Source organism: Littorina saxatilis, linkage group LG4, assembly GCF_037325665.1.
Source record: "Littorina saxatilis isolate snail1 linkage group LG4, US_GU_Lsax_2.0, whole genome shotgun sequence".
NCBI classification, from domain to species: Eukaryota; Metazoa; Mollusca; class Gastropoda; order Littorinimorpha; family Littorinidae; genus Littorina; species Littorina saxatilis.
Genome location: NC_090248.1, coordinates 11,172,695 through 11,185,739, shown reverse-complemented (window position 1 = coordinate 11,185,739; position 13,045 = coordinate 11,172,695). Strand labels below are relative to the sequence as shown.

Sequence of the window (13,045 nt, the reverse complement as noted above, 5' to 3'; positions counted from 1 at the left end):
AGGCACACAAAAGATGCCAAGGAGTGAACGCCACCCACTGCCGATGAAAGCGGAGCGCTGAGAGCCGGCGTGGCTCGTTGTAATTCGTCACGCACCAGGGTGCGAATTTCTGGAACCAGCGAACGCAAAATCGACGAAACCATGTCAGCTTGCCCCGCGCTAGAAACTGCGACCGGGCGAGCTGACACAGACACAGTTGTAACGGGAATGCTAGGCTGCCCCCCAGCATTAAGGCTAACGGGGGCAGAAATGGGAACCGACAAGAGTACGTTTTTATCTTTGTCAGAAACCAAAACGAGCGGAGAACTTTTAGGCAGAGGTTTATCTGAGGAAGACTTTGCCTTAATCCGGCCCTTGGCATCACCCTTACCGCGTTTCTTATCGCTATCAGCCATAATGACTAACGCGCAAAACACAGCACAACACAAAGTTACTGAGCAAAAATTTTAACAAGTCCAAACAAGGACGAAAATTTGTCAATAACAATGAAAATTCCTGTCAACAATAAGACAAAATTGGAAAGAGCTCACCAAAAACGTAGTGGCAAGCCAAAAGACGGGTTAGGTGACCGGTGGGTGCCCAAAAAACACCTGCAAGCAGTCACTCACGGAGCCAAAATTTTCACGACCTTCCAAGTGTAGGCTGAAATGTCGTATGAGTTACACGTGGTGTTTACAGGGGAAGTGACGTCATTAACCCCGGATGGGAGGTAACTCCCCGGGTAGACAGTCATTACCTTGCCTGTGTTTACACTTTTTGTGTTGGGTTGCTTCCCTTTAAAATTCTTTAAGACGGGTAGCCTTTTCAGATCTTAGCATGTTAGACTGCGTCAATGCTTTTATGTGATTCGGAGTAAGAATATGTAATTTAATCACTCATAGGACAAACACTACCACTCACATAATTCACGCCATACAGGTTCAGCAGAAACACCAGCTGAGGGCGCAGTGTTCCACTTTGAATGTCGCTGTTGTGAACAGGCAAACCCAGCAACGTTTCGTCAGACGCTAGCCCTCCCCCAGAGACGGCAGCAGCGTAGATCATGGAGGAGGTGGGGAGGGGGGTGGTAGTTAGTAAACCCAGGTTGATGGAAGGGGGAGGGGGGATGGGGGAGTATGAATATTCTTGGCTGTCAGATTGGAGAGGGGAGTCAGCCTCAGGGTGGGAGTACGATTCGTCCCGATAGCGAGAGGCAATCTTTGACGCGTTGGACACGGTCATCTGTGGCAGAGATGAGAGTGGGTAAAATGGCGCAAACTGGATTCAAGATACAGAGGAACCCCCTTTTCAGACTCTGCTTTCTCAGGCCTTCTCTTGATAACCTATGTAAGTTAACCCCATTTAAAGACTCCCTCCTTTTTACATTTAGTCAAGTTTTGACTAAATGTTTTAACATAGAGGGGGGAATCGCGACTAGGGTCGTGGTGTATGTGTGTGTGTGTGTGTAGAGCGATTCAGAGTAAACTAACTGGACCGATCTGTATGAAATTTTTCATGAGAGTTCCTGGGTATGATATCCCAAGACGTTTTTTTCATTTTTTTCGATAAATGTCTTTGATGACGTCATATTCGGCATTTTGTAAAAGTTGAGGCGGCACTGTCACACCCTCATTATTCAATCAAATTGATTGATATTTTGGCCAAGCAATCTTCGACGAAGGCCAGACTTTGGTATTGCATTTCAGCTTGGAGGCTTAAAAATTAATTTATTACTTTGGTCATTAAAAATCTGAAAATTGTAATTAAAATTATTTTTTCATAAAACGATCCAAAAATACGTTTATCATATTCTTCATCATTTTCTGATTCCAAAAACATATAATTATGTTATATTCGGATTAAAAACAAGCTCTGAAAATTGAAAATATAAAAATTATGATTAAAATTAAATTTCCGAAATCGATTTAAAAACAATTTCATCTTATTCCTTGTCCGTTCCTGATTCCAAAAACATATAGATATGATATGTTTGGATTAAAAACACGTTCAGAGAGTTAAAAATAATAGAGGTATAGAAAAGCGGGCTATCCTCCTCAGCGCAACCGCTACCGCGCTTTTCTGTATTGTTAATTTCACTGCCTTTGCCACGAGCGGTGGACAGACGATGCTACGAGTGTACGGTCTTGCGGAAAAAATGCTTAGCGTTCAGTTTCATTCTGTGAGTTCGACTGAGCTTGACTAAATGTTGTATTTTCGCCTTACGCGACTTGTTAAGACCTGTTTTTTTCACCTTTCTGTTGTCTTAAAAGGGGGGAAGCATTGTACACAATGACAAGTATAAGTTTTATCACGGCATGATATACAGACCTGGGAACCCCTGTTTTGCACTTGGAGATTTCTCAAACAAACTTGGTGTATTTAAAAAATGAGCGTACTCCAAAACAGCAATGAACATCCATGATTCAAACATGCTTCACACGCGTCCGTCACAACGCTAATAATTAAGTTTAACAATGTTTTTCAATGTTTACTGACAATAACTGTAATCATGTGTACAAAAAAATGGATTGGCTTTGGGATGTGCTTGTGAAGAAAAGTAGTCGAGGAATTTTTTTCGCCGTATTTTTTTCCACTGACCGTTCTGATCAAATTCTAGACAATCATGAGTACAAAATACAGCGAAATCGTATGGGTTCCCAGGTCTGGATAAACATAGTTTCTTAACATCGTTTACTTCATTTATACCTGTCATTAATTTTTTATGGAGCTTGCTGAAGGTATGAACAGTACAAAAACAATTTGTTCTTTTCTACCTCTTGACGTTACAAGTTTCTTCTCTTTTACAAAGAACAAGCTAAAAAATGCCCCAAAATGTGAATTTTACCCCTTTTCCTTAAAAACCAACCGCATGACAGATTAACGTTTTTCAAAAGGCACATACCTGGTCAGCGTTCTTATCCGGTGGCGCAATCTCCAGCTTATGCGTGACAGGCAGCCACTGAATCACCTGAAAACAACACAGTAATTGAAAAAGCTTTCTGTTCATTTCTTTTCATATGTCCAATGTATAATTATGTGTTTCAGAGAGAGAGAGAGAGAGAGAGAGAGAGAGAGAGAGAGAGAGAGAGAGAGAGAGAGAGAGAGAGAGAGAGAGAGAGAGAGAGAGAGAGAGAGAGAGAGAGAGAGAGAGAGAGAGAGAGAGAGAGATCAAATCAAATCAAATACATTACATATTATACACAAATATAAAGCGTTGTATATGTAACGTAGTGAAAACAATGCTGAATAGAGAGAGAGAGAGAGAGAGAGAGAGAGAGAGAGAGAGAGAGAGAGAGAGAGAGAGAGAGAGAGAGAGAGAGAGAGAGAGAGAGAGAGAGATTGATTGATGGATCTTTAATACATAAGGATGGAGGTTTTAGGCACAGCCTAGTCTTACAACATGTGTCCTTCCTACACCTAAAACACAGAAATGGAAGTACATGAGTCATACAGTTATATTAACATACGAGGGAGAGAGAGAGAGAGGGCGGGGTAGGGGTGGGAGGACATTATTTTAAATCTACAAAGAGTGACTTAACAGGTAACTTTCAGAAATAGAAATAAAGGGAAAAGACGAAATAAACAAACAAACAAAGAAGAGAAAAACACAAATAAAAACACGTGCATGAGGCTCCTTTATCACACATTCCTGTTAACCAACTCACTACCTTTTCATCAATATTTCAGGGGTGCCACTCTGAAATTGTGAAAAACCTGAAAGCTGGGGTTTAGGTCCTGGCGGGGGACAGGGGCAGCGCCCCGTTGGGGGGTGCAGGGGGAGCAACGCCCCCCGAAGCTGAAGAAATATTTGTTGTTGTGAGGAAGACTGATAAAAAGAGAAAATTCCTACCTACCAAAAAAAAAAAAAGAAAAAGAAAAAAAGAAAAGACCTTTATGTTGTTTTGATGCTCTGCAAGTTGGGCATGCTCCCTTAGTTTCTTCTTCCCGCTGGTGCCATACTTGAAGGACGTCATACAGTAAGTGCAGAATGCAACACCGGGACTGTCCATCTTTTTCACCCAAGTGCCAAAAGCAGTGTCGTTCGTGTCCTTCTCTTGAAGCCACTCCCATCGCCATTTATTCCTCACTCCTTTCTGCACCTCCTCCAGTCTCACGGCGTCTTCTTTACGGTTTGAAAGGTATGGCATTGTTCCGATTTTCTCCTGTTGCTTTCCTTTGTGTTGATCGAAATAGGCAGGAAGTAGCCGTGAAAGCGCGCGCTAACCTGCGGTACTAAAAACATTGATCGGGCAGGGGACGTTGGATTGTAAGTTGAACGCGATCTGTTAAAAAAAAATCGTTGCTTTTCGAATTTTCAAAAACCGGCATTGCCGGCGAAATGGATTTTTAACAAGAAGAGCAAACGCTCGATCGAGTCACTTTCGCAGTTCTGAATATTATATGAGGCATCAGATGGACAGGAAGAAATTGCTATTCACAACACAATGAGTCACGTTCACATAAAATTTGAGCCCGGTCACTTTTATAGTTTCCGAGAAAAGCCCAACGTTAAGTTGTGTGTTGCCGAACAGAAAAGGCTAGTTATCTCCCTTGTTTTTCTGATAACGTTCGTAAAAGGCTACAGATGTAAATACTTTGATGTAAAGAATAATCCTACAAAGTTTCAATCACATCCGATGAACTTTGTCAAAGATATAAAATGTCTAATTTTTCCTTTGACGCTGACCTGTGACCTTGAAAAAGGTCAAAGGTCAACGAAACCATCGTTAAAGTGTAGAGGTCATTGGAGGTCACGACTAAACAAAATATGAGCCCGATCGCTTTGATAGTTTCCGAGAAAAGTCCAACGTTAAGGTGGTGTCTACGGACGGCCGGCCGGACGGCCGGCCGGACAGACTAACACTGACCGATTACATAGAGTCACTTTTTCTCAAGTGACTCAAAAACCGGCATTCCGGACCGTAACCGGCAGAGTGGCACCCCTGATATTTAGCTTAAAGGTGTACAATCTAAGAAGCCATTTTGTTAAGACTAAAATGCCTTCCACAGCATAAGCAAACACGCTGTCCCTTGGAGAATCTGCATAGTCTCGAAAGACTTATAAGACACATAGCATTTAGATTTGAAAAATAGAATGCTGAAACACAAATTTTAAAGAACTCCTCCTGTGTGTTGTCATTTACTCAAACCCGGAACCGAATTCTATAGCTCTCTGGGACCGGCACGGTTGGCCTAGTGGTAAGGCGTCCGCCCCGTGATCGGGAGGTCGTGGGTTCGAACCCCGGCCGGGTCATACCTAAGACTTTAAAATTGGCAATCTAGTGGCTGCTCCGCCTGGCGTCTGGCATTATGGGGTTAGTGCTAGGACTGGTTGGTCCGGTGTCAGAATAATGTGACTGGGTGAGACACGAAGCCTGTGCTGCGACTTGTGTCTTGTGTGTGGCGCACGTTATATGTCAAAGCAGCACCGCCCTGATATGGCCCTTCGTGGTCGGCTGGGCGTTAAGCAAACAAACAAACAAACAAACAAACAAAGCTCTCTGGGCGATTTTAAATATGTACCTATAGTAACAGCGCGTGAAACACAAGCTCCTCAGGCTCAGGGGCGAAAAGTGCGACGTAAATAAAAAACCACATTTAAATAATAGAGCGCTCAAACATTTATTTCAAGATATTCCTGGTGAGCGGTGACATAATTTTGGTCCATTATATCCCTTTACAATTTTTTATCACACAGAAACAGACATACCCTCACCCAGACCTGGGAACCCCTGTTTTGCACTTGGAGTACTATTCTCAAGCAAACTTGGTGTATTGTCAGCAAAATGAGCGTACTCCACCACAGCGCCTTTGAACATCCATGATTCAAACATGTTTCACACGCGTCCGTCTCACCGTTAATTAAATTTACCAAAACGTTTAAACAAATGCTGCTTTCAATGTTTACTGACACATTTTTTTAATCATGTGTCAAAATACCGGATTAGTTTTGTGATTCGCTTGTGAAGAAAAGTAGTCTAGGAATTTTTCTCGTCGGTTTTTTTCCACTAACCCTACTGCTCGTATTCTAGACCATCATGGGTACAAAATATGGCGAAATCGTATGGGTTCCCAGGTCTGCTCACCCCTTCCCTCCTCCACAAACACACACACACAAACACTGCCCCACTCACCCTGAGGTACTGGTTGAAGTGCTTCATGGCGTGCTGGTGACACACCAACCAGCGCAGGTAGATGAGAAGATCCTCCATGGTAACCAAGGTGCCGCTGGCCTCAGCTTTACCTGCCAGGTGGTTCTCCCTGGTGGGTGCCAGACGGTGTGCGCGCTGGATGCAGTCATTGTACTCCTTCATCAGCAACCTGTTCACAGCAACAGAAAGGTAATGTCAACCGTCACAGAAGAAACATTTGTGTATACAGAATCAAAAAACAAGAAAGGTATGTTATTGGAACATTATATTTATAACAAATCAAAACATTATGTTCACTGATCTTCGACCCAGCGGTCTTTTAAGTCAAATAACAATACAGATATAAGTATGCCATTACAGTCACTCCACAGTACTTACGGCCCCTAGAACCAACTAGCGGTAAAACAAAAGCCCTTGTCCTGCCCTCTTGGCGAGAGAAATGTTCAGGAATAGAGATGACTTGACACAAACTTACACCAAACGCTGGTGGTAGAGTGGATGCAGCTGTTCTATGGAGCTGGTGTGCTCACAGAAGCGTTTCCAGCGCAGCATGTGAAGGTGTTTCAGTTGGATCAGGCTCTGAATCCTCTCCAGAAAGTACTGGAAAAATACCAGGAAATATGTACTTGTTGGATGCTGAACAGCCCCAAAAGCTTTATGGACTCTCTAGATTTGATAATGAAATTTAATTGTTGGATTCCATGAGAATCCCCAACTAAAGTAATTAACAGGTTTGGCAATTCTATCTATTCTTGAAACATAGGTAGGGTAAAGTAATTAGAGATTTTAATGAAATTGTCACTTCGGTGGCCTACTGCAGCAACACTACACTTTGACTCTGTTGTTTTGGGCTTGAATGTTATTGTGTGGTCTGTTTTTCATCTGCCTTGTCTCCACTGATTTCACATAAATCCTAGCATGACACAAACAACCACTCGCAAATCTACATCGGAAGCTGACAAGCAGCCCTTGACTGACTATTTGAGTTTGGAAAAGTTGGCCGTAACTAGGACAGGTGTCACGGTTTCAGTGACACGAGTGGGAAAGGAACTCTTTGAGGGGCGCCTTTCCCAAATTGCAATGTAATGCGCCGGTGCTGGTTGCCGCATTGCGGAAAGGTTTTGGCTGAAGTCACGAAATGCACGTGGGATTTGCCGGCGTGAAATCCGTGCGTGAAAATGGGGTGATTTTTTGCTCACTGTTAAAATCACGTGTTCCTAGCATGCTATACCTACGTATGGTAGGCGACCAGTGATTGGTCAGGGAGATCGCTTGTTCTGGGACAGGCGATTGCTGATTGGTCAGGGAGATCACATGGTCTTTCTTCCCAGTCCTTGGGTCTTTCTTTTTCCTACACATGCTTTTGCAGACGGAGGTGTGGGTTTCCATGATTAAGATTTGGAGGATTCCAACACGTTGCAAGACCGGTTTAGGTCGACCAACAGGCTTCTGGCGTCAGTGCAGAACGCAGAAGGCTTAAAACGGAGGGATTTGGCTACATATTTTTGCTGACCAGCGGGAGCCAAATATTCAAGCTGTTTGCTTGGGAGAGCTACGTTTTACGAGCTGTTGAGGTAATTAGCCGTTACTTTACGCTGGTGACCGGTCAATGTGTGTGAAATTTAAACTCTGTTTTGTTTCTCCATGATACTGATAGCGTATAACTTGCTCATTATAACACTAAATTGTAATCTGTATATGGTTTTTGCAGATATGGAGAGGAGGAGAAAATGTCTTGAGTCGTTATTAAAAGTCTTTTCTTGCATATACCACGTGCTCGCTGAAGGGGGAAGTTAGACATGTTTAAAGGTGGAAAAAGGGGGGATTGTTGGCATGGTCACTGCACCAATTGCTCTGTTTCAGCTTGCTGGAGGTTTGCTACCCGGTTGCTACCCAGTTGCTATGTGGTTGCTGGAGACTTGCTGGAGGTTTGCTACCTGGTTGCTGGAGACGTGCTACACTTTGGCTACACGTTTGCTGGAGACGGGCTACACTTTGGCTACACGTTTGCTGTAGACGTGCTACACTTTGGCTACACGTTTGCTGTAGACGTGCTACACTTTGGCTACACGTTTGCTGTAGACGTGCTACACTTTGGCTACACGTTTGCTGGAGACGGGCTACACTTTGGCTACACGTTTGCTGGAGACGGGCTACACTTTGGCTACACGTTTGCTGGAGACGGGCTACACTTTGGCTACACGTTTGCTGGAGACGGGCTACACTTTGGCTACACATTTGCTGTAGACGGGCTACACTTTGGCTACACGTTTGCTGTAGACGGGCTACACTTTGGCTACACGTTTGCTGTAGACGGGCTACACTTTGGCTACACGTTTGCTGTAGACAGGCTACACTTTGGCTACACGTTTGCTGGAGACGGGCTACACTTTGGCTACACGTTTGCTGGAGACGGGCTACACTTTGGCTACACATTTGCGGGAGACGGGATACACTTTGGCTACACGTTTGCTGGAGACGGGCTACACTTTGGCTACACGTTTGCTGGAGACGGGCTACACTTTGGCTACACGTTTGCTGTAGACGTGCTACACTTTGGCTACACGTTTGCTGGAGACGGACTACACTTTGGATACACGTTTGCTGGAGACGGGCTACACTTTGGCTACACGTTTGCTGGAGACGGGCTACACTTTGGCTACACGTTTGCTGGAGACGGGCTACACTTTGGCTACACGTTTGCTGGAGACGGGCTACACTTTGGCTACACGTTTGCTGGAGACGGGCTACACTTTGGCTACACGTTTGCTGGAGACGGGCTACACTTTGGCTACACGTTTGCTGGAGACAGGCTACACTTTGGCTACACGTTTGCTGTAGACGTGCTACACTTTGGCTACACGTTTGCTGTAGACGGGCTACACTTTGACTACACGTTTGCTGGAGACGGGCTACACTTTGGCGACACGTTTGCTGGAGACGGGCTACACTTTGGCTACACGTTTGCTGGAGACGGGCTACACTTTGGCTACACGTTTGCTGTAGACGGGCTACACTTTGGCTACACGTTTGCTGTAGACGGGCTACACTTTGGCTACACGTTTGCTGGAGACGGGCTACACTTTGGCTACACGTTTACTGTAGACGGGCTACACTTTGGCTACATGTTTGCTGTAGACGGGCTACACTCTTGCTGGACGGGGGTTGCTGTTCCTTTGCTGTACGGTTGCTGTTCTACGGCTGTTGCTGCGACTTTCACCTGTATGCACCACTGCGCCACTGCGTTTCATCGAATGGACCCTGGCTACACCGAGAGTTGAGTGCACCCATGCGTAAACGCATCTTGTCATCTTTCTAACCCTTTATGAAGAACTTTGAGTTGTGACAACGTGGAGTGTTAACGCCTGTACAGGCTAAGACTTTTTTCAGAGCAACTAAGTGTTTTCTAACTTTACACGTTTCAGCGTGTTCTTATTATTTCATAAACTTTAACTGGCTTTTGTCAGTTATTTTTGTTTTACGACTTGGTCGTAAAAACACTTTTGGCTTCACGAGAAGAGGGAGGTGGAGAGTTAGTGTATATAAACAGACGTCTAGAACTTATACTTTTGTTGATTCTAACTTTTTTGTGTGACTGCGAGAGTGGATCGTGGTGTGGTTAGTCAGTTAGCAGTAATTGACCGTTTTAGGTCATTCATTTGACTTATAAAACGTGACAACAGGTATTAATAATATGCCGAGGATATGGTGTGATATTTGGACTCAAACAAGCCCATTGCGGCTGTCTTCTTCGACATCCCAGCATTAGTCCTGTTTCGTCAAAGGATCGAGATGATGAGAGACGAGAGATGGTGCATGAGTGTGTTCGTGTTTACCAAGCCCTGAGACTTTCACTGTGAGCTTGGAATATTTTAGCTAGGCAGCTTACGTCGATTTTTTTACCGGATGGGGACAAATCTGACAAAAGTGTCAAACTTTGTGAGGCAATTCTGTAGACCCTACTTATTAATTTTTTGCTAGGCCCCATCAAATTTGGCCAATGCAGCCCAGTCATGTGACGTCATCAATTTTTCCATAGCATTAATAGAGGAAAATACTGCATTTTCATGTCTAAGCAAGATGTTTTAAAAATGTAAAGGCAATATGATCAATTCAATGAATAAAATCAGAAAAGGATACATTTCAAATAATTTTTTAATCAATAAACATTCATATTTTTGCGAGATATTTGTTTATGGTTTGACAAAACTCGAAAATAAGGCCAAAAAAATCATATTGCGACATTGTACGTAACTTGCTTCCATAGTATCAATGAACATGACAATTAAACATTAATTTGTTTCAGAAATATTAGTGTTTATAACTGCTTATTCAGCCCCTTAAAGTTTTCAACATTTAGGAAAACGTCTTTAAAGAAATTCTGGCATGTACATCGGCAACCGCAGCTGGAACGAGTATGTGGATATCCATTGATCTATTTGTCACAGCTGCACTTGCACCATCTTGTGCATTGCCATCCAGCTTTCCTGCAACCACATGTGGTGCCACATCCTCTTGCACCCTTGCATGCACATTTGACTAGTTGGCTGCAAGCTTCAGATGCTATTGGCTGTGTCGTCCAAAAAGGGAGCCAAGCCTTGCTGTCCTTGTCCAGAGTCCAGCCCCACCATCCCTCTGGAGATGGTGCTTGCTGCTGGGCCTGGTCAGCAGTGGTCCAAATGCTTGCCTGGTAGACCGCACGGTTTGAATGCTGTAATAATGTTCCCTGTGTGGGAGGAAGGGCTTCCGTCATCATCTTGTCTCTGTGGCAAAACAGCTCTCTGCGGGCCTCATCAACAGAGCTCAGCTGGCTGGTTTTGTCATACAGGACAACTGTGAAGCGTTCCAGCAATTTGGCCGACTGTCACGAATGGTGCCACGCATACTGACCACCATGATTGCCAAGCTGTTGAGTATGTCTATACTGAGAAGGACGATGGTGCCGATGTGGTAGTCATCTAGAAGGTAGCCCTATACTCGCAATCGCCGCTCTCAAATGTTCTCTTGACCCTTTAAATCCTGGGACAGCCCCAGGGACGCATGGTATAAATTCAACAACAACCGGACAGAGTATATGGGGGAATAAGCTGCGGCAATGACAAATAGCACGTACGTACAGTCCCCCCTGAAGAAGCGAACAAGGAAATAACTTACCATGAAAGTCGCAAAAAGAACTCCGCAAGACTTGGAAAGACAAAGTCGTCGCTACCTATGGCCCAATTACGCTTTAACATATGTATGCCCGGCATTTTGAGGTCATTGGAACATCGGAAATCGGATCGGGTCTACTTTACTGAAGCCAGACAATGATCATAAGGAAGCAGACACAAAGATACTGCTGCATCTACAAAATGCACTGCAGACTGGGTCCTGTGCTTGCTTAGTTCGCACTGTGGACACTGACGTCATCGTCATCATCATTGGAAATTTCCGCAAGCTTCAAGCAATGTGTCCAGCGGCAGAGATTTGGATTGCTTTCGGCACAGGAAAGAATTTCACGTACTTTCACATCAATGCCATTGCTCTAGCCCTTGGAGAGGAAAAGTCTACAGCCCTCCCCACTTTCCTCAGCTTCACCGGTTGCGACACGGTCTCTGCCTTTTTTGGCAAAGGAAAACTGTCTGCATGGGCTGCATGGGAATGTTATCCTGCAGTAACAGAGGCCTTTAGGTTAATTGAAGAGAATCCTTTTGTTGCCATGGAGTTGAACAGCCACCACTTCAAATTGCTGGAACGCTTCACAGTTGTCCTGTATGACAAAACCAGCCAGCTGAGCTCTGTTGATGAGGCCCGCAGAGAGCTGTTTTGCCACAGAGACAAGATGATGATGGAAGCCCTTCCTCCCACACAGGGAGCATTATTACAGCATTCAAACCGTGCTGTCTACCAGGCAAGTATTTGGACCACTGCTGACCAGGCCCAGCAGCAAGCACCATCTCCAGAGGGATGGTGGGGCTGGACTCTGGACAAGGACAGCAAGGCTTGGCTCCCTTTTTGGACGACACTGCCAATAGCATCTGAAGCTTGCAGCCAACTAGTCAATTGTGCATGCAAGGGTGCAAGAGGATGTGGCACCACATGTGGTTGCAGGAAAGCTGGATGGCAATGCACAAGATGGTGCAAGTGCAGCTGTGACAAATAGATCAATGGATATCCACATACTCGTTCCAGCTGCGGTTGCCGATCTACATGCCAGAATTGCTTTAAAGACGTTTTCCTAAATGTTGAAAACTTTAAGGGGCTGAATAAGCAGTTATAAACACTAATATTTCTGAAACAAATTAATGTTTAATTGCCATGTTCATTGATACTATGGAAGCAAGTTACGTACAATGTCGCGATATGATTTTTTGGGCCTTATTTTCGAGTTTTGTCAAACCATAAACAAATATCTCGCAAAAATATGAATGTTTATTGATTAAAAAATTATTTGAAATGTATCCTTTTCTGATTTTATTCATTGAATTGATCATATTGCCTTTACATTTTTAAAACATCTTGCTTAGACATGTACATGCAGTATTTTCCTCTATTAATGCTATGGAAAAATTGATGACGTCACATGACTGGGCTGCATTGGCCAAATTTGATGGGGCCGTGCAAAAAATTAATAAGTAGGGTCTACAGAATTGCCTCACAAAGTTTGACACTTTTGTCAAGTCGGTCCCCATCATATCGCTAAGCTGCCTGGCTATTTATCAAGCGCATGATTGTGCCTATAAGTGGGGTGGGGGTGGTGTTGTAAATGTTTGGACACCGAAGAAAGTCTGCACAAAGTTGACTCTGATAAATAAATCTCTCGCCGAAACTGGGCATCAAAACTACGCCTTTAGTTACGAACTGGTTTTACAGCAGCCTCTTCCACAAGATCCACACACACAGAACAATAAAAATCAACATAAAAACTACACATT

At 44.0% G+C, this 13,045-nt stretch overlaps 1 protein-coding gene across 3 annotated transcripts in view; it reads right to left on the bottom strand.

Moving 5' to 3' along the window:
• The window catches only part of LOC138963952 (uncharacterized), a 124,453-nt gene that overhangs the window by 106,143 nt on the left and 5,265 nt on the right, over positions 1–13,045 (bottom strand). For all 3 annotated transcript variants that reach the window (XM_070335806.1, XM_070335808.1, XM_070335807.1), the window contains 4 exons: positions 6,607–6,731; positions 6,114–6,300; positions 2,882–2,947; positions 901–1,221 (listed from right to left, as the gene is read on the bottom strand). In XM_070335806.1, coding sequence (XP_070191907.1) covers positions 901–1,221; positions 2,882–2,947; positions 6,114–6,300; positions 6,607–6,731 — 699 coding nt within the window. The remainder of the gene's footprint in view (positions 1–900; positions 1,222–2,881; positions 2,948–6,113; positions 6,301–6,606; positions 6,732–13,045) is intronic.